This window comes from Anas acuta, chromosome 30, assembly GCF_963932015.1.
Source record: "Anas acuta chromosome 30, bAnaAcu1.1, whole genome shotgun sequence".
In the NCBI taxonomy this organism is placed as follows: domain Eukaryota; kingdom Metazoa; phylum Chordata; class Aves; order Anseriformes; family Anatidae; genus Anas; species Anas acuta.
The window spans coordinates 705,701-728,142 of NC_089008.1; the positions used below are offsets into that span (position 1 = coordinate 705,701).

A 22,442-nucleotide genomic window follows, 5' to 3' on the forward strand; every position below is an offset into this window, starting at 1 on the left:
GTACTGTGTTCAGTTTTGGGCCCCTCGCTACAAGAAGGACATCGAGGTGCTTGAGCGGGTCCAAAGAAGGGCGACAAAGCTGGTGAGGGGCCTGGAGAGCAAGTCCTACGAGGAGCGGCTGAAGGAGCTGGGCTTGTTCAGCCTAGAGAAGAGGAGGCTCAGGGGTGACCTTATTGCTCTGTATAAGTACATTAAAGGAGGCTGTAGCGAGGTGGGGGTTGGCCTGTTCTCCCATGTGCCTGGTGACAGGACGAGGGGGAATGGGCTAAAGTTACGCCAGGGGAGTTTTAGGTTAGATGTTAGGAAGAATTTCTTTACTGAAAGGGTTGTGAGGCATTGGAACGGGCTGCCCAGGGAGGTGGTGGAGTCACCATCCCTGGAAGTCTTCAAAAGACGTTTAGATGTAGAGCTTAGGGATATGGTTTAGTGGGGACTGTTAGTTTTAGGTCAGAGGTTGGACTCGATGATCTTGAGGTCTCTTCCAACCTAGAAAATTCTGTGAAATCTGTGAAATCTGTGAAGTTGTGGGGAGCTGGGGGTCGGCCTCTTCTCACAGGTAACTGTGAATGGCCTCAAGATGTGCCAGGGGAGGCTCAGGTTTGAAATTAGGAAACTTTACTTCTCAGAATTAGTCAGGGTTTGCCCAGAGAGGTGGTGGAGTCACCATCCTGGGGACGTTTAAGGAAAGGTTGAACATGGTGTTTAGGTACATGGTTTAATGGGTGACATTGGTAGTAGGGTGATGGTTGGACCAGATGATCACAGAATCACAGAATTGTCTAGGTTGGAAGAGACCTCAAGATCATCAAGTCCAACCCCTGATCTAACACTAACAAGTCCTCCACTAAACCATATCACTAAGTTCAACATCTAAACATCTTTTAAAGACCTCCAGGGATGGTGACTCAACCACTTCCCTGGGCAGCCCATTCCAATGCCTAACAATCCTTTCAGTAAAGAAGTTCTTCCTAATATCCAACCTAAAACACCCCTGGTGCAACTTCAGCCCGTTCCCCCTTGTCCTGTCACCAACATGGGAGAACAAACCCAGCTCCCTCAGCTGCTCCTCGTAAGACTTGTTCTCCAGACCCCTCACTAGCTTCGTCGCCCTTCTTTGGACTCACTCCAGCACCTCCATGTCCTTCTTGTAGTGAGGGGCCCAAAACTGAACAGAGCACTCGAGGTGAGGCCTCACCAGAGCCGAGTACAGGGGGACAATCATTTCCCTAGACCTCCTGGCCACACTGCTTCTTGTACAAGCCAGAATGCTGTTGGCCTTCTTGGCCACCTGAGCGCACTGATGGCTCATATTCAGCTGACTATCAAACAATACTCCCAGGTCCTTCTCTGCCATATTGAAGGTCTTTTCCAACCTGAATGATCTTATGATTTTATGAAAAGCAAAGAACATCTGGTGATGACAGGAAAGCCAGGAAGGCAGTGGGCTCCTGAGGTCAGTGCTTCTAGCCTTTTTACTTGCATGGACCTCTATGTTTCTGCAGAGAGGTTTCTCGCACAGATCTTTAGACTGTCAGATGCTGAGATTTGCACCAGCAATGAAATACTTTGGTGTTAGGCTCTTAAAGAATTATTCTGGCTGAAAAGTGTTTTCAAGAAGCAAAACTAAGGCTGAGCTCTCTTCTGTAATTCTTACTTGTTCAAAGCGTTGATAATCAACTTAACTTAAGCTAAAGCATTTTTATGATATCACTTAGAGCAATATCACTCCATTCAGAGGTCGTGTAGGAAATAGGTATGCTCTTGAATAAAAATAGAGACATAACATCCAGATCAAGTATAATTTAAAAATTCCCCAGGGGAGTAAAAGACTTCCCAGTTTATCTCCAGTTTGTTTTAGCAGTGATATAAAATGCAAACATCAAGGTTGTGTCTAGACTTTCTTTAAAACTTAGTGTTCCTCACCACTCTTCCATATGAATAATTATTTTTAAAAATATGCTTCTGCTAACCATGTCCAAATAGGACAGACTGTATGACCCCACTGCAACTCTACATCTGTGTTATATTGCAAGGAATTTTATATCATTTTTTTTAATTGCTTTTTCTCCATTTTTCAGAAAACTGTGACTGGTTCTGGATTCTTTACTTCTTTTGCCTCCTCCTCCTTATTTTAATAGGTAAGCTATTCTCTCATGCTACTCTCCCCATTTTCCAGTTCTTCTTTGCAGTGAACTTCCAAACACACTGTAACCCACATTTTCCAGTCATTTATTGTCCCTCCGAAGTGGCATAGACATTCCATGCTGTAGATAACTCATTCTCAAGAAACTAGAAGCTCTGGATTCCTTCAGAAGAATCCTTTTGTAGTTAAATTCACTCAAGAATTTGCCATCCTTCCAAATGTACCCCAAAGCTCTTTAACTCCACAAATCAACATTTTCCATCGTAACCCCATAAAAATATCCTTCTTTCCCTTTCCAGATCCTCTGTGTTTCTAGCACCCAGACTTACTGATGTTGGTTTTCTTCAATACAAACACTTGTTTTTTTGTTTTATTTTTTTCATCACCTCATCATACCTGTTCATATTACCTTTTTATTTATCTATCTGTTTAGTTAGTTAGTTTGTGTGCATCAATCAGTAAAGATGTTAGGAATCTACTGTTCACATTTTTTTTCCATCACAATGCATAGAATTCAACCCGCATTTGCTAGTAATTTGATGCAATTGACATGATATATTTTGGAAAATTTAATATTACTTGGGGAAAAAGAAAAATTAGCTCTTGTGAGCATCAGAAGTGAGCATATTAAAAATGCCAATGTCTCAAAGCCTCTGGGGCATTTCTGTATGAAACAAAATCCTCAGCATTTGTAGAAAACAAATGTGAAGATTTCAGATTATGATAAAATGAATACCAATCTGTCCTCTCTGGGGTGATGGCATTTCAAATTTAACTGTTCATGCTTTATGTTCTGTCATGATGATAATAGTATTGTCTTGTTTTTAGCATTTGTACTACAGATTTTCAAGTATATCATCTGGAACCCATTCATTGATACAAGTGAGTTTTCTTGATTTTTATTTATGTCTCCTAAATACATATATATAGTTCACATTTAGGTGTTATGTCTTTTGGCTGGGAACGAAGTTCCTGTTACGTTTCTACTGTCTTTATTGTTTCAAAGGAAAGCCATTAGTAAGTTGTAGGATTGATACATTCCAAAATTATAAGGAATATGCTTTCCTGTGAGATGATCCTTTCTGTGGAAAGGAGATGTGGGTCTGTAATGCAAACAGAAAGCTGAGAGAGGTCTGAATTTAAGAAAACCTCTCACAACTTTCCCTCTTCTTTCTTCCAAACACTGTCCAAAAAGACTGCCTTGAGGGAGGGAGCTCCATGCAAGACAAGTTTGTACTTGCCAACAGACTTTCTCTCCTTACAGAATATGTCCTGTCTTTGCTAGAAATGGTCCTATAGGAAGTAGCCACAGGGAAAGGGAATGCCATGCACTGGGATGTGGGGTAGTGCCACATTGAATTCCTGGTGGAAGGCAGTTGGAAGGTCTACGCATGATGTGGTAGGGGTACTGCTGATTCTGGTGTGCAAGGGGGTGGCCAAGGAGGGGTGCCATGTCCCTCAGCACCTCAGCTGCCAACCCAGGCATGTGGCTGTCATGAGCATGGAGACATACACATAGCAGGCCATGTGTGCCTGGCAGAACTATTTCCCCAAGGTGTGTGGAGACGTGGGAGGACAGTGGAGGTATCCCAGTGTTAGCTTGATGGCAAATGACCTAGATCCCAGGGAGCCCTTGTCCACAGTGCTGGCAGCATCTCCTGCCTGGCACAGCCATCACTTCTCTTCCTTCTCCCCACCTGTCTTTTGCAGAGGAGCTGCAGGAGCAAGGCAGGGTGCATGAGGATGTGGAGAAGGGTAAGTACGTGCAGAGTCCTGACCCCATACCTCCATGCATGGGGAAGCTGTGGCTGGATGTGGGTGCTGGTGGAGGATTTGTGTGCCTTGCTGAAGGTTTCCTGTGCTCTTCTGCCAGTCCTTTGGTGGGATGGGATGCTTAGCAATGTGTCCTCCCTTCCCACTCTCTCCTGACAGACACCCTGAAGAAGGAGAATGGTGAGTGGGGACATGAATCCAAACACACTAGTTAAAGCCGAGGTTTTTGGGTCATGGTGTAGTGTTTCTGGTGGTGTCATGTGTGGGTGACGCTCTGGAGCAGGAGTGAGAGTGAGGGAAGGGGATGCAAAGGGAATTCTGAGAAGTGGTGGCTGGAGGTGGAGAGCCTGGTACACTGAGCAACCCTGTTTCATTTTGGTGAGGTGCAAGGATTGGGCTGGTGACAATGGCCCCTGCCAGAGTCAGAGGGATGCTAGGGGTAGCTGGAAGGGGCGTGAGCCAAGGCCTCCATCAGAGGCATTCTCTGTACCATGTGGAGGTAGACAGTCCAAGAAGGCACTGCCTTGTAACTCGTGTGTCTGGACCTGACCTGTCTTCTCTGGAGGCCATACTGACTGTGCAGTGGAACTCCACGCAATGTATGGTGAGCTATTGTCGCGTTAAGGGGTGTAGCTGATTAACGGTTACGGGCTCAGTCAGATTCAGAGTACTGAATCAGTTGGACATTCACCAAAAATGCATTAACCATCTGGGGGTCCGTTCAGACATGCACCAAAAACGCATTAACTGTCTGGGGGTCAGACAGTTAATCAATGCTGTACCTGTTAATCAATGCTGTACCTTTTCCTTAAAAATGTGAATGTTAGTTTTATTTTCCCGGTTACTTCAGGCAGTTACACCACAGCTATTTGCCCAAAAGCTTTTCTTGTGGGGATAGAGGCCTTGGAAGTGGCGAGTGAGAACAGCCGCTACAGCAATGGCTCTTGCACCTTAAATATCACTATGATGGAGCCTGCCATGGTGCCATGTGCCATGGTCTGGGTTCCAACTGGTGCTCCCTAGCTTGGGCTTTCTCAAAGAAATGCCCATTGGCCACCAAAGTAGTTGCTTTTACTCCTTCATTTTAAGCAAGGGGAAAGGGGATAGGGGGCAAACATGGATTCTGCAGAGGATTCTGCAGAGGAGCTGCAGTCACACAGCGGGGTGGTAGGGGATGCAAAAAATTGTGACTGTGTAAAGAGATAAAGAAAATATTTGAGCCTCCTAAGTATTCTGGATCCCACTCCTCTTGCCTGTGATCATCCTTGGGAACATTTTGGGTGGGATGGATCACTGCAGAGAGAAGTGAGCCCTTGAGGGGTCTACTCCTCTGAGCAAATTACACACAGAAACCCTTCCAGACCAAAACAGAAATCTTAGCCTTTGGGAAAGGATGGATTTCATGCTAGGGGCACACCTCACTGATGCCAGTCACATCCTACTTGAGAAGAGTGTATTGATGTGGTGGGGAGTGGAAAGCTTTCAAAGAATGAACTCAGAGGAAGATGCTGGGAGGGGTAGCAGGTCACTGTGAGATTTCCTTCCTTTGCTGTATGGTCAGGAGGAGTGACTCTCCCCTTTTTGGGACATCCCTGTGACAAGCAGGTTAAGACACCAGGACGTGTCTTCCTCTGCCCAGGGAAGCAATGGGCATTTTTAACCCCAAACTCTCTTGCAGGTGCTTGCTCTGCAGCTCCTCAGCAGGCAGTTCCGGACAGAAGGAAGAAGACTGTCCATGCAGGTGAGAGCCTGGTGTCATGCATGCTGTCTGGAGTCAAAGGGAGGCAGAGAAGCTGGGAGCAGTGTATTTGTCTTGGCATGAATTAGAAGGGCACTGCTTTGCTTTGCCTCCTGGGGCTGCATCCTACTTCAGAGCCCCTAGTGCTGCTCCACAGATTATACTTCAGAGCTGGGAAGGTCTCCAACAAGAATAGTTTTCTATGAAGTGGCTTCCTCACAAGGGCTTTTCCAGAGTTTTCCATCTCTTTAGCCACACTTTGGGAGAGGTCACGTCTCTCCTGTCCAATGCAAACAGTTCTAGCTCGTTGGGCACAGAGGGCTCAGGCATCCTCCGCTCCCTCCCAGCTCTGTTTGTGCACTTGCTGCTCCTTCTGGGATGGTAGCTGGTGTGGGACACTGCCAGAGAGGAGGAACCTGTGGAGGTCTGTCATGCTAAAGGTCCACCCCAGCATCGTGAAACCATTGCTCTTGGAAAGAGCAATGGTAAACCTTCCCTACTGGTTCTTCCAAGCACACACTTCCTCTCTCTGTGTTCAGTTTCATCTGTGCATGTGTCAAGAATTGGTCATGTCCCTGGAGAGGATCCATGAGGTCCTCTCAGGGAAGGACTACCATGCAGGAAGGAACGCCAAAGGCAAGGAAGAGCTCTATCTCCTGAAGGCATAGCAGATCAGAGACAAGGGTCAGCAGAAGCTGCCTAAGAATAAGTGAATTATTTGGTAGCATTGGCAGAGATGTCTGCTGACCTTTTAGATTGTTTTGTGTCAAACTTTTATCAACCCCGAAGTACAGGTCTTACCAAGGTCATGTATCAAGGATACATCTTTGACATAGAATCACAGAATCACAGAATCTCTAGGTTGGAAGAGACCTCAAGATCATCGAGTCCAACCTCTGACCTAACACTAATAGTCCCCACTAAAACATATCCCTAAGCTCTACATCTAAACGTCTTTTGAACACTTCCAGGGATGGTGACTCCACCACCTCCCTGGGCAGCCCGTTCCAGTGCCTAACAACCCTTTCAGTAAAGAAATTCTTCCTAACATCTAACCTAAAACTCCCCTGGCGCAACTTTAGCCCATTCCCCCTCGTCCTGTCACCAGGCACATGGGAGAACAGGCCAACCCCCGCCTCACTACAGCCTCCTTTAAGATATCTGTAGAGAGCGATAAGGTCGCCCCTGAGCCTCCTCTTCTCCAGGCTGAACAAGCCAAGCTCCTTCAGCCGCTCCTCATAGGACTTGTTCTCCAGGCCCCTCACCAGCTTTGTCGCCCTTCTCTGGACCCGCTCAAGCACCTCAATGTCCTTCTTGTAGCGAGGGGCCCAAAACTGAACACAGTACTCGAGGTGCGGCCTCACCAGAGCCGAGTACAGGGGGACGATCACCTCCCTAGCCCTGCTGGTCACACTGTTTCTGATACAAGCCAGGATGCCATTGGCCTTCTTGGCCACCTGAGCACACTGCTGGCTCATATTCAGCCGACTGTCCACCATCACTCCCAGGTCCTTCTCTGCCTGGCAGCTCTCCAACCACTCATCTCCCAGCCTGTAGTTCTGCTTGGGGTTATTGCGCCCCAGGTGCAGGACCCGGCACTTGGCCTTGTTAAACTTCATGCAGTTGACATCATACATGTCCTACTCTAGTACAGCATACTGCTGTGATTTGTAGTGGAAGGCTTTCCCATGATGAGCTCGTATGAAGATGCTGGGCATCTGGCATGTCACTTCTCTTGTTCCTTTTCATTCAGACAGCTAAGGAGGAATCTCTCTCCTTAGTGTGAAGGTTCTATCAAATAGCCAGGTCAAGGCTGTGTGTGAGATTCATTCACTGCACCAGTAAGATAGCGTGCTTTCTCCACTGTAAGCTGTCTTGCAGGTAGGAGCTTCCCAAATGCTCTGCTACACAATAAAGTCTGGGGATGACTCATCTTGGTTGTGTTTTTAACCCTGGTTGGCAGGTAAACACCACACAAACTGTCACTCACTCTGCTCAATTGGGATGCAGGAGAGAGTAAAAAAGCTAGAATAATAGCATGTCTTGGATTGGAAGGGACATTAAAGATGATCTAAATCCAACCCATCTGCCATAGACTGGGATGCCACCCACTTCATCAGGTTGGCCAAGACCCCATCCAACCTGGTTTTGAACACCTCCAGTGATGGGGCAACTTCTCTGGGAAACCTGTTCCAGTTCCTCACTACCCTTACAGTAATGAATTTCTTCCTAATATCTAATCTAAATCTATTGTCTGTTAGTTTAAGACCATTCCCCCTTGTTCTATTGTTATCTACTCAAGTAGAGTTCCTCTCCATCCTTTTTTATGAGACCTTTTCTTCTATTGAAATGATAGTATGAGGTCTCCCCAGAACCTTCACTTCTTCAGGCTGAACATCCCCGCTCTCTCAACCTTTCTTTGTAGGAGATGTGCTTCATCTCTCTAATCATCTTTGTAGCCCTTTGTAACCTTCAAGTTCTCTCCACAGTGTTGTTCTCAATGAGTATTCCCAGCAGTGATAATCTATAGGAGTGCATGCCAATATTTGAGGGACTGCATGCTAGCGAGAGCATTCAGTCTGCCCCACAAGTGGCTTGGTTCAGTTGAAGACACCTGACATATTTCTATACAAATGTACGCAGCATGAGAAACAAGGAAGAGGTGCTAGAAGCATTGACCCAGTCCCAGAACTACAATATCATTGGCATAAAAGAAACCTGGTGGGAAGAGGCCTGTGACTGGTGTGTTGCAATGGACAGTTACAGGCTCTTCAGAAGAGACAGGCAGGGCAACCAAGGTGTGTGTGTATGTGGGCAAGGGGGGGGGGGGGGTGCAGAATGCCCTTTATAGTGGAGGCACAGGACTGTATGGAGTTTGCCATCAATAACAATGCAGTTGAAAGCCTCTGGATAAGGATCAAGGGACAAGCAAATAAAGGGGATGTCGTTGAGGTAGTCTTCTATAGACCACCCAGCCATGACAATGACATTGATGAACTACTCTTTAAAGAACTGAGAGATACTTCTAGATCAGCTGCCCTTATACTCATGGGGGACTTCAACTGGACAGATGTCACCTAGGAATATTACACTTCTGAGACAAGTACAGGAGATTCTTGAAGCATCTTGATGATAACTTGGAAGAGGGACTAAAGGAACTAAAGTAGGAAAGGTGCCTTCCCGCACCTGTTACTTGTAAACAGGGAGGGTCTGCTGGGTGAAGTGGTGATAGGTGGTCACCTTGGCCATAGCAACCACAGCTAGTCAAATTCAAAATCTTTGGTGATAGGAGGAGAACTTCCACCATAACTTCAACACTGGATTTGGGGAGAACTAATTTCAAACTGCCCAGGAATTGGTTAGTAAGGTCCCCTGGGAAACTGCTTTTAAAGACATTGGGGTCCATCAGTGCTGGTTATTTTTTAAGGACCACCTCCTAAGAAAACAGGAACAGAAAATTCCAAAGTGTCGGAAGTCAAGCAACAGAGGCAGAAGGCTGAGCATGGATCTTCTTCAAGAGCGTAGGCAAAAAAAGAAAATGTGTGGCTGCTGGAAGCAAGGCCAGGAGACATGGGAGGACTAGAGGAATGCTGCTTGCCTTTGCAGAGAGAGAATCTGGGCTGCCAAAGCTTGATAAGAGTTGAAGCTGACCAGCATTGTGGGGGACAATAAAAAAGGCTTTTTAAGGTATGTTAATGAGAAAAGGAGGACCAGAGCAAACATGGGTCCAATACTTGATGGGGACTGTCATCTAACAAAAGCATAGACAAAGCAGATACATTTAATGCATTTTTTTTTGCCTCTGTCTTCAACACCAGTGATGGGCTCTGAGACTCCATCTGCCCTGAGTTGGAGGACCATGACTGTGCAAATGATAAACTTCCAGTCAATCCTGAACTTGTGCAAGATTTTCTGCTCCACCTGGATGCACACAGGTCTATGGGGCCTGAGGGAATTCATCCCAGAGTACTCAGAGAGAGGGATGATGTGATCACAGGACCTCTCAATTAATTTTCAGTAGTCTTGGGAATCTGGAGAGGTCCCATCTGACTGGAAGCTGGCAAATGTGGTCCCAGTTTTCAAGAAGGGCAAGAGAGAAGATCATGGTAATTACAGGCCTGCCAGTCTCATTCAGTCCCCACTAAATATATGGACAGGATTATTCTGGGAGTTATTGAAAAACACCTGAAGGACAACACAGTAATTGGTGAGAGCCAACATGGGTTCAGTAGGGAAAGTAGTCTAACAAACTTAATTTCCTTCTATGATAAGGTCACCCAGGTAGTTGACCAAAGGAAACCAGTAAAAGTAATCTTTCTGGAGGTGATCCTTCCCCTCAACTCTGCCCTGCTCAGGCCTCAACTGGAGTACTGTGTCCAGATCTGGGCTCCCCGGTACAAAAAAGACAGGGATCTCCTGGAAAGACTCCAGTGGAGGGTCACAAAGATGATACGGGGTCTGGAGCATCTCCCCTGTGAGGAAAGGCTGAGAGACCTGGGTCTGTTCAGCCTTGAGAAAAGAAGACCAAGAGGGGATCTTATTAATGTTTACAAATAAGTGTGGGAGATGGAGGGATTTGGCCAATGTCTTTTCAGTGTTTTGTGGGGACAGGACAAGGGGCAACAGACACAAAATGGAGCACTGGAAGTTCTGCACCAACATGCAAAAGAATCTCTTCACAGTGAGGGTAACAGAGCACTGGAACAGGCTGCCCAGGGAGGGTGTGGATTCTCTTTCTTTGGAGATATTCAAGGCCTGTCTGGATGCCTACCTGGGCAACCTGCTTTAGGGAATTTGCTTTGGCAGAGGGGTTGGACCCAATGATCTCCTGAGGTCCCTTCCAACCCCTACAATTCTGTGATTCTGTGATTTCAGTAAAGCTTTCGATAAAGCTTGTCTCTCAAGGTATCCTTCTGGACAAAATGACCAGAATACAGTTAGATAAAAGTATAGTAAGATGGGTGAAGAATTGACTGACAGGTCAGGCCCAAAGGGTTCTTGTAAATGATGTTAATTCAAGCTGGTTACCTGCCTTTTGTGGGATTCACCAAGGCTCCATTTTAGGACCAGTCCTCTTTGTTTTCATAAATGATTTGGATGTATGGCTGGAAGGTTTTTGAACGAGTTCACAGTTGATACCAAATTGAGTGGAGCTGTTGACTCCTTCAAGAGTGGTGAGGCCTTCAAGAGAGATCTTGTCAAATTAGAGAGCTGGGCAATCACCAACAACATGAAATTTAACAAGAACAAGTGTTGGCTTCTTCCAAGGGGAAGGGACAAACCTAGTTATATGTACAGACCGGGTGGCAAGATGCTGGAGAGCAGCCCCACAGAAAGGGATCTGGGGGTTTTGATCGACAGCAAGCTGAACATGAGCCAGTACAGTTCCTTGGTGGCCAGGAGGGCCAACTGTATCCTGGTGTGCATCAAGCATAACACTGTTAGCTGGTCAAGGGAAGTGATTGTACTGCTCTGCTTTGTGCTAGTGCTTCAAGTATTGTGTGTAGTTTTGGGCACCACAATATAGAAGAAAGACATAAATCTGTCCAAGAGCATCCAAAGGAGGGCAACAAAGGGTAAAGAGCCTGGAGTCACTTGGATTGTTCAGTCTTGAGAAGAGTATACTCAGGGAAGACCTTGTTGCAGTCTACAACTTCCTCACAAGGGAGAGCAGAGAGGCAAGTGCTGATTTCTTCTCTCTGGTGACCATGACAGGACCTGTCTTGAGGCTTCAATAGGGGAGGTTTACACTGGATATCAGGAAAAGGTTCTTCACCAAGAGGATGGCTGGACACTGAAAGAGGCTCCCCAGAGGAATAGTCATGGGTCTGAGTCTGCTGGAGTTCAAGAAACATTTGGACAATGTTCTCAGACACAGTCTGATTGGGTGGTCCTTTGGGGACCCAGGAGTTGGACTTGAGGATCCTTGTTGGTCCTTTCCCATTCAAGATATCCTTAGATTTTATTATACTTGGGTAATTTCAATGCTCCATTCAGCCCAGAAGACTTTGACAAGCTTTCAGAGAGGATCATGGGGCCTGAGTTCTTTCCCTATCACTCTGATGTTAGTCCATAAAAAACAGTGCAAGGGAGGTGGAAGGATCTTCCCTCTTCTGTACACTTCTATCCAGAGCCTATGTAGACATCTCTGCATGGAGGGAGCTTGGGCTCATGGTTCTGGAAAGCTCTATTACCCTTCCATTGGATAAGGGTATCTGATCAATCCTTGTGTGTATTTCCTTCTTCCATCACAATCTGACCCTCAGAAGTGCCCCTCTATTACGGAAAACAAAACAAAACAAAACAAACAAAAAAAAACCACAGGGTAAACATCATTGGTCTTGCAAAGGAATTATGCAGGGATGGTTCTGCCTTGGAACATAAGTAGAGCATTTTTCTTTGTCTTCTCTAACAGCAACCCCTTTCTCCATTAGAAAGACAAGGAGCCACTTCCCGAAAAGTGATGTCAGTTTCCCACTGGTTCCTCTCTTTCTTTGCAGGAAATACTGTGGAGGTCAACACCACGAGGGCCCTAGAATCCATGCGGGAGGAAGCGGAGAGCGTCCTGAGTGAGAAGCTGGCTGTTTTGCAGAGCCAGCTGGAAGTTTCACTGCATGCAGCTCCACATCTGGGTGAACTGGCCAACATCCAGACTTCCCTCCAGGCAATCTCTGAAAAAATGCAGTCTCTGTTGACATCTTTCCAGAATGTGGAGGCATCTAGAAAGCAAGATCTTGAGATCCTCAGAGCAGAGATGGAGGGACAAATAAGTAAAGATTTGGAGGCAGTCAAGAAGTCCTGGACTGAGAACCAGCTGGAAATGGGCAATAAGCAAGGTAAGAATAGTAATCCCCAAACAAGACTTCATGTTGTAGTTTAACCCTGGTGGGCAGCTAAACGCTACACAGCTGCTCTCTCACTTTCCTCCAGTTGGAGGGGGGAGAGAATTGGAAAGGTCAAAGTGAGAAAACTCATGGATTGAGATTAAGACAGTTTAATAGGCGAAGCCAGAGCTGCAAGAGTTGCAAGCATAAGCAAAGCAAAATATGAAAGTCATTCAGTCTTTCTGAGTGGTGGGAAGATGTTCAGCCATCTTAAGGAAAGCAGGGCTCCATCACATGTAACATCTCCTGGGGAAGGCCAATGCCATAACTATGAGTATCTCCCCTTCCTCCCTTACCCTGACTTTTCTTGCTGAACATGGTATCATGTGATATGGAGTATATCTTCTGGCCAGAAGGGGTCTACTTCCCAGCTGAGATCCCACCCAATATCTTGGACATCGTAAATCTTCTCATTGGCAGAGCATGCTGACAAGCAGAGGGGCCCTTGACTGTGTGGAAGCACTGCCCAAAACAACTGAAACATCCTCAGGTTATCATCATTATTTTCATCACAAATCCAAAACACAGCTTTGTACCAGCTGCTGAGAAGACAGTTAACCTATGCCAGCCAAAGGTAGGATTGCCTCCTGAAGGCCAACAGTGACACCATCCTGTGAGCTAGTCTCCAGCATTTCCTCAATGGCATTACAGGAAGATGGCCCTTTCTTAGGGAGCGAGTTTTGTGTCCCACTCCACTGAGACAGACCCGTGACAGGGCAGTGGCCGTTGGTGGTAAGGGTGTTTCTTCTCTCCCTGCTCTTTGAAGGCATTTTGCTTGATAGTCTCTCTGTGATTTCTCTGTGGTACCTCACATGGGGCACTAGGAACATCCACTTCCAGGTCCTGATACTGTCTCTCCTTTTTGTAACTCACATTGCTCATCCATGTAGTGGTTTTACCGTGCTGGGCAGCTAAACACCACAACCGATCTCTCACTCCCCCTTCTTAGATGAGGAGGGGAAGAAGTAAAGCAAAGAACAACTCACGAGTTGAGATAAGGATAATTTAATTAAAGGGAAATAATAATAATAATAATAATAATAATAATAATAATAATAATAATAATAATAATAATAATAATAATAGTAATAATAATAATAATAAGAGAAAGATTATTATGAACTAAACAATTTAACTAAAGGGAAAAAAAAGGAAAAGGGGAAAAGGGAGGGGGAAAGGAAAAAAAGGGAGGAAAGCAAACAAATAAAACAAATGAAAGCGATGTGGAAGTGCAGAGGAAAGAAATTACTCTCTGCTTCCCACAAATGAGCGATGCTTGACCACATCCTTGAAGCAGGGCCTCAATGCACATAGCTGGTGTTCAGGAGGAGGACCGCCATTTTCCCAATGAGAGCCTACCCCTCCCCTCTTCTTCCTGTTTCCACCTTTTATTGCTGAGTGTGACATGATATGGTATGGAATATCCCTTTGGTTGGTTTAGGTCAGCTGCCCTAGTGATGTTTCTCTCCTCACTTTTTGCCCATCCCCTAGGAGGGTTAGAGAGAGTCCCGATGCTATGCCAGCACTGCTCAGCAGTAGACACAACACTGGTGTGATAACACTGCTGTTCCAGCTACAACTGCAAAGCACAGAACTGTATGGGCTGCTGCACGGAAAGTTAACATTCCAGCCAGACCCAGTACAATCCACAAAGTCATGACTCCCACAGCCCACAGATCCTGCCTAGAGGGATGGAATACAGCAATTCCTATATTCCATCCCACCCAGCAGGACTTTGACAACCCTTCAGGCAGGATCATGAAGACTCTTCTCCTTGTCCATCCCTCTGGAATTCAGTCCACTCAAACCAAGGCAAGGAGGGTAGAAGAATCTTCTCCATTCTGTCCTCCTTCATCCAGAGCCCACTTGCCATGGATGATTTGGAAGAAGTCAGTTACAGGGGGGAATAACCATGAGAGACTGCAAACTCTAGATGGGCATTTTAGCAGAAGGAATTAGGGTTCAGGCCTTCTGTAATCCCCACTTCACTTCCACTGGCAAAGTAGTGCCCACCCAGACCTTCTGTGGATTCCCTCCTACCCTTTACCATCTTGGCATTAACAGTGACCCTCTTCTGGAAAAAACAAAAACAAAAACAACAAAACAAAAACAAAACAAAAAACAAACAAACAAACAAACAAATAACTTCTCAGGAATGTCATCTTTCATGCTACAGTGGATTCTGGAGATAAGCCCACCTTGGCTTTGAAATGAAAAGCTCATTTTCATTGACCTTTCTACCAGTGCACTCCCCCATAAGAAAGACAAGGAGCCACTTCCCGAAAAGTGATGTCAGTTTCCCACTGGTTCCTCTCTTTCTTTGCAGGAAATACTGTGGAGGTCAACACCATGAGGGCCCTAGAATCCATGCGGGAGGAAGCGGAGAGCGTCCTGAGTGAGAAGCTGGCTGTTTTGCAGAGCCAGCTGGAAGTTTCACTGCATGCAGCTCCACATCTGGGTGAATTGGCCAACATCCAGACTTCCCTCCAGGCAATCTCTGAAAAAATGCAGTCTCTGTTGACATCTTTCCAGAATGTGGAGGCATCTAGAAAGCAAGATCTTGAGATCCTCAGAGCAGAGATGGAGGGACAAATAAGTAAAGATTTGGAGGCAGCCAAGAAGTCCTGGTCTGAGGAGAATCTGCTGGAGATAGACAATAAACTAGGTGAGCAAGGCAATTCCCCCAAAAGTCTTCATCATCTGGTTGAACCCCAGTGGGCACCTAAACACTACACAGTTTCTCCCTCATGTTCTTCTGAGAGAGAGGATGGGGGAGGGAAGTGGAAAGATAATAGTGAAAAAGCACATGGGTTGAGATGTAGACAGTTTAACAGGCAAGGCAAGACATATGCTGCAAGCACAAGAAATGTAAAATACGGAAATCATTCACTGCTTCTGATTGGTGGGCAGATGTTCTGCCATCACAAGGGAAGCAGGGCTCCATCACAGATAATATTTCCTGAGGAGACCAATGCCATAACTATGAATGCTTCCCCTTCATCGACGACCTTGATGAGGGAATAGTGTCTGCCCTCAGCAAGTACGCCGATGATGCAAAGCTGTGAGGAGTGGCTGACATTCCAGAAGGCTGTGCTGCCATTCAGTGAGACCTGTACCGGCTGGAGAGAAGGGCAGGAAGAAACCAAATGAGATTTAATAAGAGTAAGCGTGGAGTCCTGCACCTGGGAAGGAACAACGTGAAGTATCAGTACAGGCTGGGGGATGACCTGCTGGAGAGGAGCTCTGAGGAGAAGGACCTGGGGGTCCTGGTGGATGACAGGTTGACCATGAGCCAGCAGTGTACCCTGGTGGCCAAGAGGGCCAATGGGATCCTGGCGTGCATTAAAAGGAACGTGACCAGCAGGTCAAGGGAGGTGATCCTCCCCCTCTACTCTGCCCTGCTCAGGCCTCACCTGGAGTACTGTGTCCAGTTCTGGGTTCCCTGGTACAAGAAAGACAGGAATCTCCTGGAAAGAGTCCAGTGGAGGGCCACAAAGATGATACAGGGCCTGAAGCATCTTCCCTATGAAGAAAGGCTGAGAGACTTGGGTCTGTTCAGCCTGGAGAAGAGAAGACTGAGAGGGGATCTCCTCAGTGTATATAAATATCTGAGGGGTGGGGGACAGAAGAATGTAGCCAACCTCTTCTCAGTGGTTTGTGGGGATAGGACAAGGGGCAATGGCTGCAAGTTAGAGCACAGGAAGTTAAACCACGGGTTAAACCACGACACACACTGACACGTGAAAGAACTTCTTCACGGTGAGAGTGATGGAGCATTGGAACAGGCTGCCTAGGGTGGTTGTGGAGTCTCCTTCTCTGGAGATATTCAAGGCCTGTCTGGACGCCTACCTGGGCAGCCTGCTCTGAGGAACCTGCTTTGGCAGGGGGGTTGGACCTGATGATCTTTCTAGGTCCCTTCCAAACTCTACATTTCTGTGATTCTGTGATTCCTCCTTTTTTACTCCAGCTTTTATTTCTGAACACGGTATCATACAGTATGCCTTTGGGCAGCTGAGGTCTGCTGTCCTGGATGTGTTCCCTCCCAACATATTGTGCACCCCCAGCACTCTTCCTGGCAGAGCATGTTGACAAGCGGAGAGTACCTTGACTGTGTGGAAGCACTGCCCAGAACAACTAAAACATCCGCTAGTTAACAACATTATTTTCATCACAAAACCAAAACACCACGTCATACCAGCTCCAATGAAGACAGTTAACCTATGCCAGCCAAAAGCTGGGTGGCCTTTTGAAGGCCAATGGTGTCTTTCGGTGACACCACTGAAAGAGCTAGTCTCCAGAGTTCCCCCATGGTAGTGAGAAGGACAGCCCTTTCTTTGGGAGAGGTCTTGTGTCCCACTCCACTGACACAGCCCCATGACAGGGTAGTGCCTGCTGGTGGTAAGGCTGTTTCTTGTCTCTCTCCCCTTTAAAGGGATTTGGTTTGGTAGTTTATCTATGATGCCTGCACGTGGTGAAAGTTGCAGGTGGGGTTCTAGGAACATCCACCTCCAGGCTCCGACACCGTCCCTCTCTTTCTCACTTACATTGTTCAAGAGTCATCTCTCCCACGGACTACAAATCCTGCCTGGAGGGATGCAGTGGAGCAATTCCTACCCTCCATCCCACCCAGCAGCATACTGACAACCCTTCAGGCAGGATCCCAGAGCCTCTTCTCCTTGTCCACCCCTTGGGAATTCAGTCTATTCAAACCAAGGCAAGGAAGATGGAAGGACCTTCTCCATTCTGTCCTCCTCCATCCAGAGCCCAAATACCATGGACTAAGGGGAAGGAGTCACAGGGGTAGCTGCTATGAGGTATTGAAAGACCTAGAAAGAGATCGTAGGGGAGGAAAGTAGTGTTCAGGCCTTTACTGAACCCTGCTTCCATTGCAGTGGCCAAGTAGTGCCCACTGAGACCTTGTGTAGATTCCCTCCTCCCAAGACAATCAGTATCCCTTGCCTGGAAAATACATCTCAGGAATGGAACCTTCTGTGTTACAATGGCAAGTCCACCTTAGTACTGAAATCAGAAGAGCATTTCCTCTGAACCTGTCTAAGAGGTTGTGCTCTCCCCCTTTAGAAAGATAAGAACACACTTGCCAGGAAGCAATGTCCGTTTCCCAGTGGCTCCTCTCTTTCTTTGCAGGAAGAACCATGGACAGAAAAACTACGAGGTTTCTCGAATCCATGCGGGAGGAGGTGGAGAGAATTCTGATTGAGAAGATGGCAGTGTTGCAGAGCCAACTGGAAGTCTCACAGCGTGCAGCCTCACCTCTGGAGGAATGGTCCAATACCCAGGCTTCCCTGCAGGCAATCTCCGAAAAAATGCAATCTCTGATGACATTTTTACAGAACGTGGAGGCATCTAGAAAGCAAGACTTTGAGATCCTCAGAGCAGAGATGCAGGGTGGTATAAGCAAAGATTTGGAGGCAGAAAAGAGGTCCTGGTCTGAGGAGAAGCAGATGGAGATCGACAAGAAACGAGGTGAGCATAGTAATTTGCCAGCAGGTCTTTTTCTCCCTGAAAGCCAACATTATGCTTTAGAGACATGATCCTTTGAGTAAGCCCTCAGGTTCCCCTAGAATGTGCTTGAGAAATACAGTCCTTTCTTTTGGAGAGAGTGCACCCAAGTGTCCCTCACAACTGAGACAGTTCCAGTGCCAATACTGTGTCTGCAGGTTATAAAGGTCCATCTTCTCTCCCTCTTCTTTGAGGGGAGTGTGTTTGATGAGCTCTCAGTAATCAATACGATTGGCAAAGGTCCCTGCTGGGGCTCTAGGAATGTTGACCTTAACATCCCACTACTGTTTCTCCCTTTCACTTACTCATCTTTCCCATCAACAAAAAAAAAATAAAAAATTCTCTCCTGCAGCTCACAAAACCTGCCTAGAGATACAGAGTAGGATAACTCTTACTTTCCATTTTACCTAGTAGACCCATCAGACAGGATCATAGTGTCTGTGTTTTCTGCATTCCGTTGACACATAATTCATACAAGCCAATGGAAGTCAAGTTGAATATTGTTCTGACTTCTGTCCTCTTGTACATGTCCTCTTGTCCACCATGGGGTGGTGGACTGTTCTCAGAGTGATTACCACAGGAGGCTGAAAGCATCAGAGAAAGAGCTAAAGGGACAGAGCCTGGGCTCAGGCCTTTGGCAAGTTCTTCTTTTCCATTAGATAGGGAGTGGCACATCAGTCTTTGCGTGAATTATGTCCTCCCCGCGCCATCTCACCCAGAACATTGTCCTTCTCCGGAAAAAAAAAAAAAAACACAGCCATGATCTGCATAGTTTATACTACAATATGCTGTGAAGCTGTGTCGCATTGTCACTGAAATAGAACTGTCTCTTCCTGGTCCTTTCTAATAGTTAGCACCCTCCTCCATCAGACAGTCAACTCCATTCCTCACAGGAAGCAACGGCAGTGTAACAGGGGCGGTACTATAAGCAAGGAAAGTTTACAGTTGCCCATAGACCTTTCTCCCATTCCTTACAGCAGATGTTCAGTCCTTCACTAGAAATGGTTCTGATGGCTGTGATACCACAGACCAAAACAGGGAGAATGGGATAGAACAAGTGGATTGATAAGTCTGAGTACACACGTATAATTGATGGACCAGAGAAAGAGCTCTGAATGGGAGAGGTGACTATGCAAGTGTTGTTCTCACCTGTGATGAAAGGCTGTTCTCCTATCACATTATACAATTCAGCAGGAATGGTAGGAATTTCTGACAAGAGATAGCAAACCAGAGAAAGGTTGACTTCCAAATATATATTGTAATTAATGCCAAATTAACTGGTGAAGCAGGACAAGTGGTGAGAAAAGAACCTCAGGGAAAGAGAACACAATTCCCTAGGAAGTAGGGAACTTGGAGGTACTATTTTTTGTTGTTGGTGGTTACTTTTTTTTCATTTCAGTTAACACTCAGAGGAAGAATGGTAAGTGTGCATGTTCAGAGTATAAAGTACATGGATGCCCATGGAACAAGCTCCATAGTGGAATAGGGACAGTGGAAGGGCTGGAGCTCTCCTAGACACCTGCGCTCTCTTGTGCTGCAGTGTGCATTTGGCATGGCTGATGGAATGTTCTTGTAAAAATTAAGGATGCTGATTCAGAGTGGGTTCCCTTGTGAAAGCTCAAAGGTATTGCAGCTGAGACAAGACTATAAGCATGGGGCTGTGAGGGAAAGCAAAACCTGGGAAGGGGATCATTGTCCCCTGGGAAACAGGGAGCAGCCAGGATGCACTCCAAGTGTGAGACATAAGGAAAGTGTGGAAAGGTTTTGGTGGGGACACTGGTCCCATGTCTCAGTGCCCAGGGTAGTCCTGCCTTTTTACAGGGCTTGGTAGAGGGTGAGTGTGGGAAGCAGCAGAGAGGAGAGTGGGTGGGGGCTCTCCCAGTGTTGGGGCTGAATGCTCCACTGCCCAGAGTGCAGGAAGCCATTGTTCCCCATGCTGGCAGCAGCTCCTGCCTGGCAGAGCCGTCATGTCTCTTCCTTCTCCCCACCTGTCTTTTGCAGAGGAGCTGCAGGCACAAGGCAGAGCACAGGAGGATGCGGAGAAGGGTGAGTGTATGCAGAGCACTGCCCCGATGCCTCTACGTGTGGGGAAGCCATGGTTGGGTGCAGTTGCTGGTGGAGAACAGGTGTGCCTTGCTGAAGGTTTCCTGTGCTCTTCTGCCAGTCCTTTTTTGGGATGGGATACTAAGCAATGTGTTTTCCCTTCTCACTCTCTTCTTACAGAGTCCCTGAAGAAGGAGAATGGTGAGTGTGTCTGTCTGTCTGGAGGCTAAGCATGCCAGCTGATTTGGAGATTTTTGGGACATGATATGGTGATCCTGTGTGGAGGAGTCCTTGGAGCAGGAGCAAGAGTGGAGGAATGTGGAGGGTAGTCTGAAAAGTGGTGGCTGCAGGTAGAGAGCATGGTCCACACTGAACTGCCCTGTTTCCTTTGGATGGAGTGCAATTCCTGGTAGAAACTGGAGACATTTGCTTGTAGGAATCTCCTTGCTCCTGTTATAAATGGCTCAGGATTCAAATTAGGATTAAATAAAAAAATAGGATTCATTAAAAGAATATAAAGGAATAGAGGTAAGCAAACAGCGCTGGGTGCACCGGGAGTCTCCGCTCCACCAGGACGCACACCAGTTACATCAAGCAGCTGATTTTTATGCTCCTAGACTAATACATATTCACTACTACTTCTAAAAAAAAACAGGTTATTATAATTAGCTTCCGGGGTCCAGCCCTTCCTACTGGAGCATGTGCATCAGTCTCCTCTGGGGGGTCTCTAGGCTCGTAGTCTTCCTCTCCAAGTCCTTCCCCTTTGTACTCCTTTGGCACCGTACCAAGTTTATAGAACATTTTCTGCAAGTCTTGTCTCCCAGCCGTCCTTCAGCTTCTTTTTTCTTCTTCTTAATCTCTTGGCCACCTGGCCAGATACCAGAGGTTTGCATAGTATCCCATAACAGTCACAAGTTGTTATCAGTTGTTCTGAAACCCCCAGACATCAAAGACTTCATAGAAACACAAATAGCTTTCTTATTGACACTTCACGAGTAATTAAAACATTCTTCACCAGCCATTCACAGGGACAGTCACACCTATAGAAGTGTTAAGTTAATCTCAAAGAAGACAGAAAAAAGGCTGTAACTGTTAGAAATAGAAGTCCGGAATAACAAAAGCAAACAGGTTCATAAATTTGAGGAGTATTTTCTGAAGACTTGATAAATTGCCTAGAATGAGGGGGAGACTGGGACACACTGCATCTGTGGTTCAAGAATTAAATTGCCAGTGCAGGGCCCAGAGGCAGACAGGACTGTTCTTTATGGACACGAATTGTTAAAACATTCCTAACACTCCCATAATCTTAATGTTTAATTTTTGAAGTTTTTCTATTTTTTTTTTTTTTAATTTTCTTGTTTATTTTTTATTGACCCTGATTGCATGTGTTTGGAAAGATTAAAACTCACTAAAGTGGAGGGAGGAATGTATCAGGGATGGGGCACTCCTGGTCTCTTTTTTGTCCCAGCATGCAATCAGAGCAGATCCTGTGATGGTCTTATACCTTTTGGGACCTCATTGCTTAGTGGGCTCCCTTGTGAAAGCTCCATGATCTCAATGCTGAGTCAAGGCTTAAAGCAGCACCTCAGGAGAGCAAGTAGCCCCAAGGAAAACGAAGGCCAAACTCTGGGCTGTAGGGAACTGTGAGGCTGAATTGCCAGTGGGAGGCAACAAGTATGTGTAGTGGTGCTGTGTTAGGGCTACTGCAGCTTCTGATGTGCAATGGTTTGGCCAACGAGAGCTGCTGTGTCCTTCAGCACTGCAGCTTCTTTCTAAGGCATGTCATTGTCATAGCCTTAGAGGCAGCAATGTTTCAGGCCATGTGTGCCAGTCAGGGCCATTGCCCTGAGATATGGTGAGCAGCCTGCAGGATAGTGGGGTTCTACCAATGCTGGGTCTCGATGTTGTACTGCCCAGAGCCCAAGGAATAAGAAGTGTATTTCAACTTCTCCATAAGCTTTCTGTGTGTTTTTCATCTTTTGTTTTTGGTGCTGCAGGTGCTATACAGAAACTGTGGACTTCCTGTTTGTCTATGGCTGCTATACATAAACAGTTTTTTTCCTCCCTTGACTTTCCCTTCTTTACCATGGAAGGTTATATGGTCTTCTGATTAACTTTCTGACCTGTAGACAAGTCACTCTACTGTAGAAGGGCATGCTCTTCTACCAACAGCATGGTCTGTTATTTAAATCACTGGACGCTTGTTATCCTGAAAAACACCCTTTGCATCCTTTTCTTGTTTTCCACAGAATTGCTGCATGCACAGCGGTACAAAGGTAAGAAATGAAAACAAAACCTGCTGAATTCCACAACTTGGATCTTCAATGACATTGTGTAAAAT

General features: G+C 46.3%; 2 protein-coding genes across 30 annotated transcripts in view; one reads left to right on the plus strand and one right to left on the minus strand.

The window, feature by feature from the left end:
* Nucleotides 1-22,442, minus strand: part of LOC137846083 (uncharacterized) — a 229,167-nt gene that overhangs the window by 42,389 nt on the left and 164,336 nt on the right. The gene's annotated exons all lie outside the window — the stretch shown is intronic.
* The window catches only part of LOC137846086 (uncharacterized), a 31,106-nt gene that overhangs the window by 7,216 nt on the left and 1,448 nt on the right, over nt 1-22,442 (plus strand). Inside the window, exons 6-15 of one of the 2 annotated variants that reach the window (XM_068663755.1) lie at nt 2,079-2,138; nt 2,972-3,025; nt 3,854-3,898; nt 5,595-5,657; nt 12,155-12,490; nt 14,865-15,203; nt 17,684-18,022; nt 20,060-20,104; nt 20,282-20,302; nt 22,351-22,377. In XM_068663755.1, coding sequence (XP_068519856.1) covers nt 2,079-2,138; nt 2,972-3,025; nt 3,854-3,898; nt 5,595-5,657; nt 12,155-12,490; nt 14,865-15,203; nt 17,684-18,022; nt 20,060-20,104; nt 20,282-20,302; nt 22,351-22,377 — 1,329 coding nt within the window. The remainder of the gene's footprint in view (nt 1-2,078; nt 2,139-2,971; nt 3,026-3,853; nt 3,899-5,594; nt 5,658-12,154; nt 12,491-14,864; nt 15,204-17,683; nt 18,023-20,059; nt 20,105-20,281; nt 20,303-22,350; nt 22,378-22,442) is intronic. The other variant, XM_068663756.1, reaches the window with a different exon arrangement.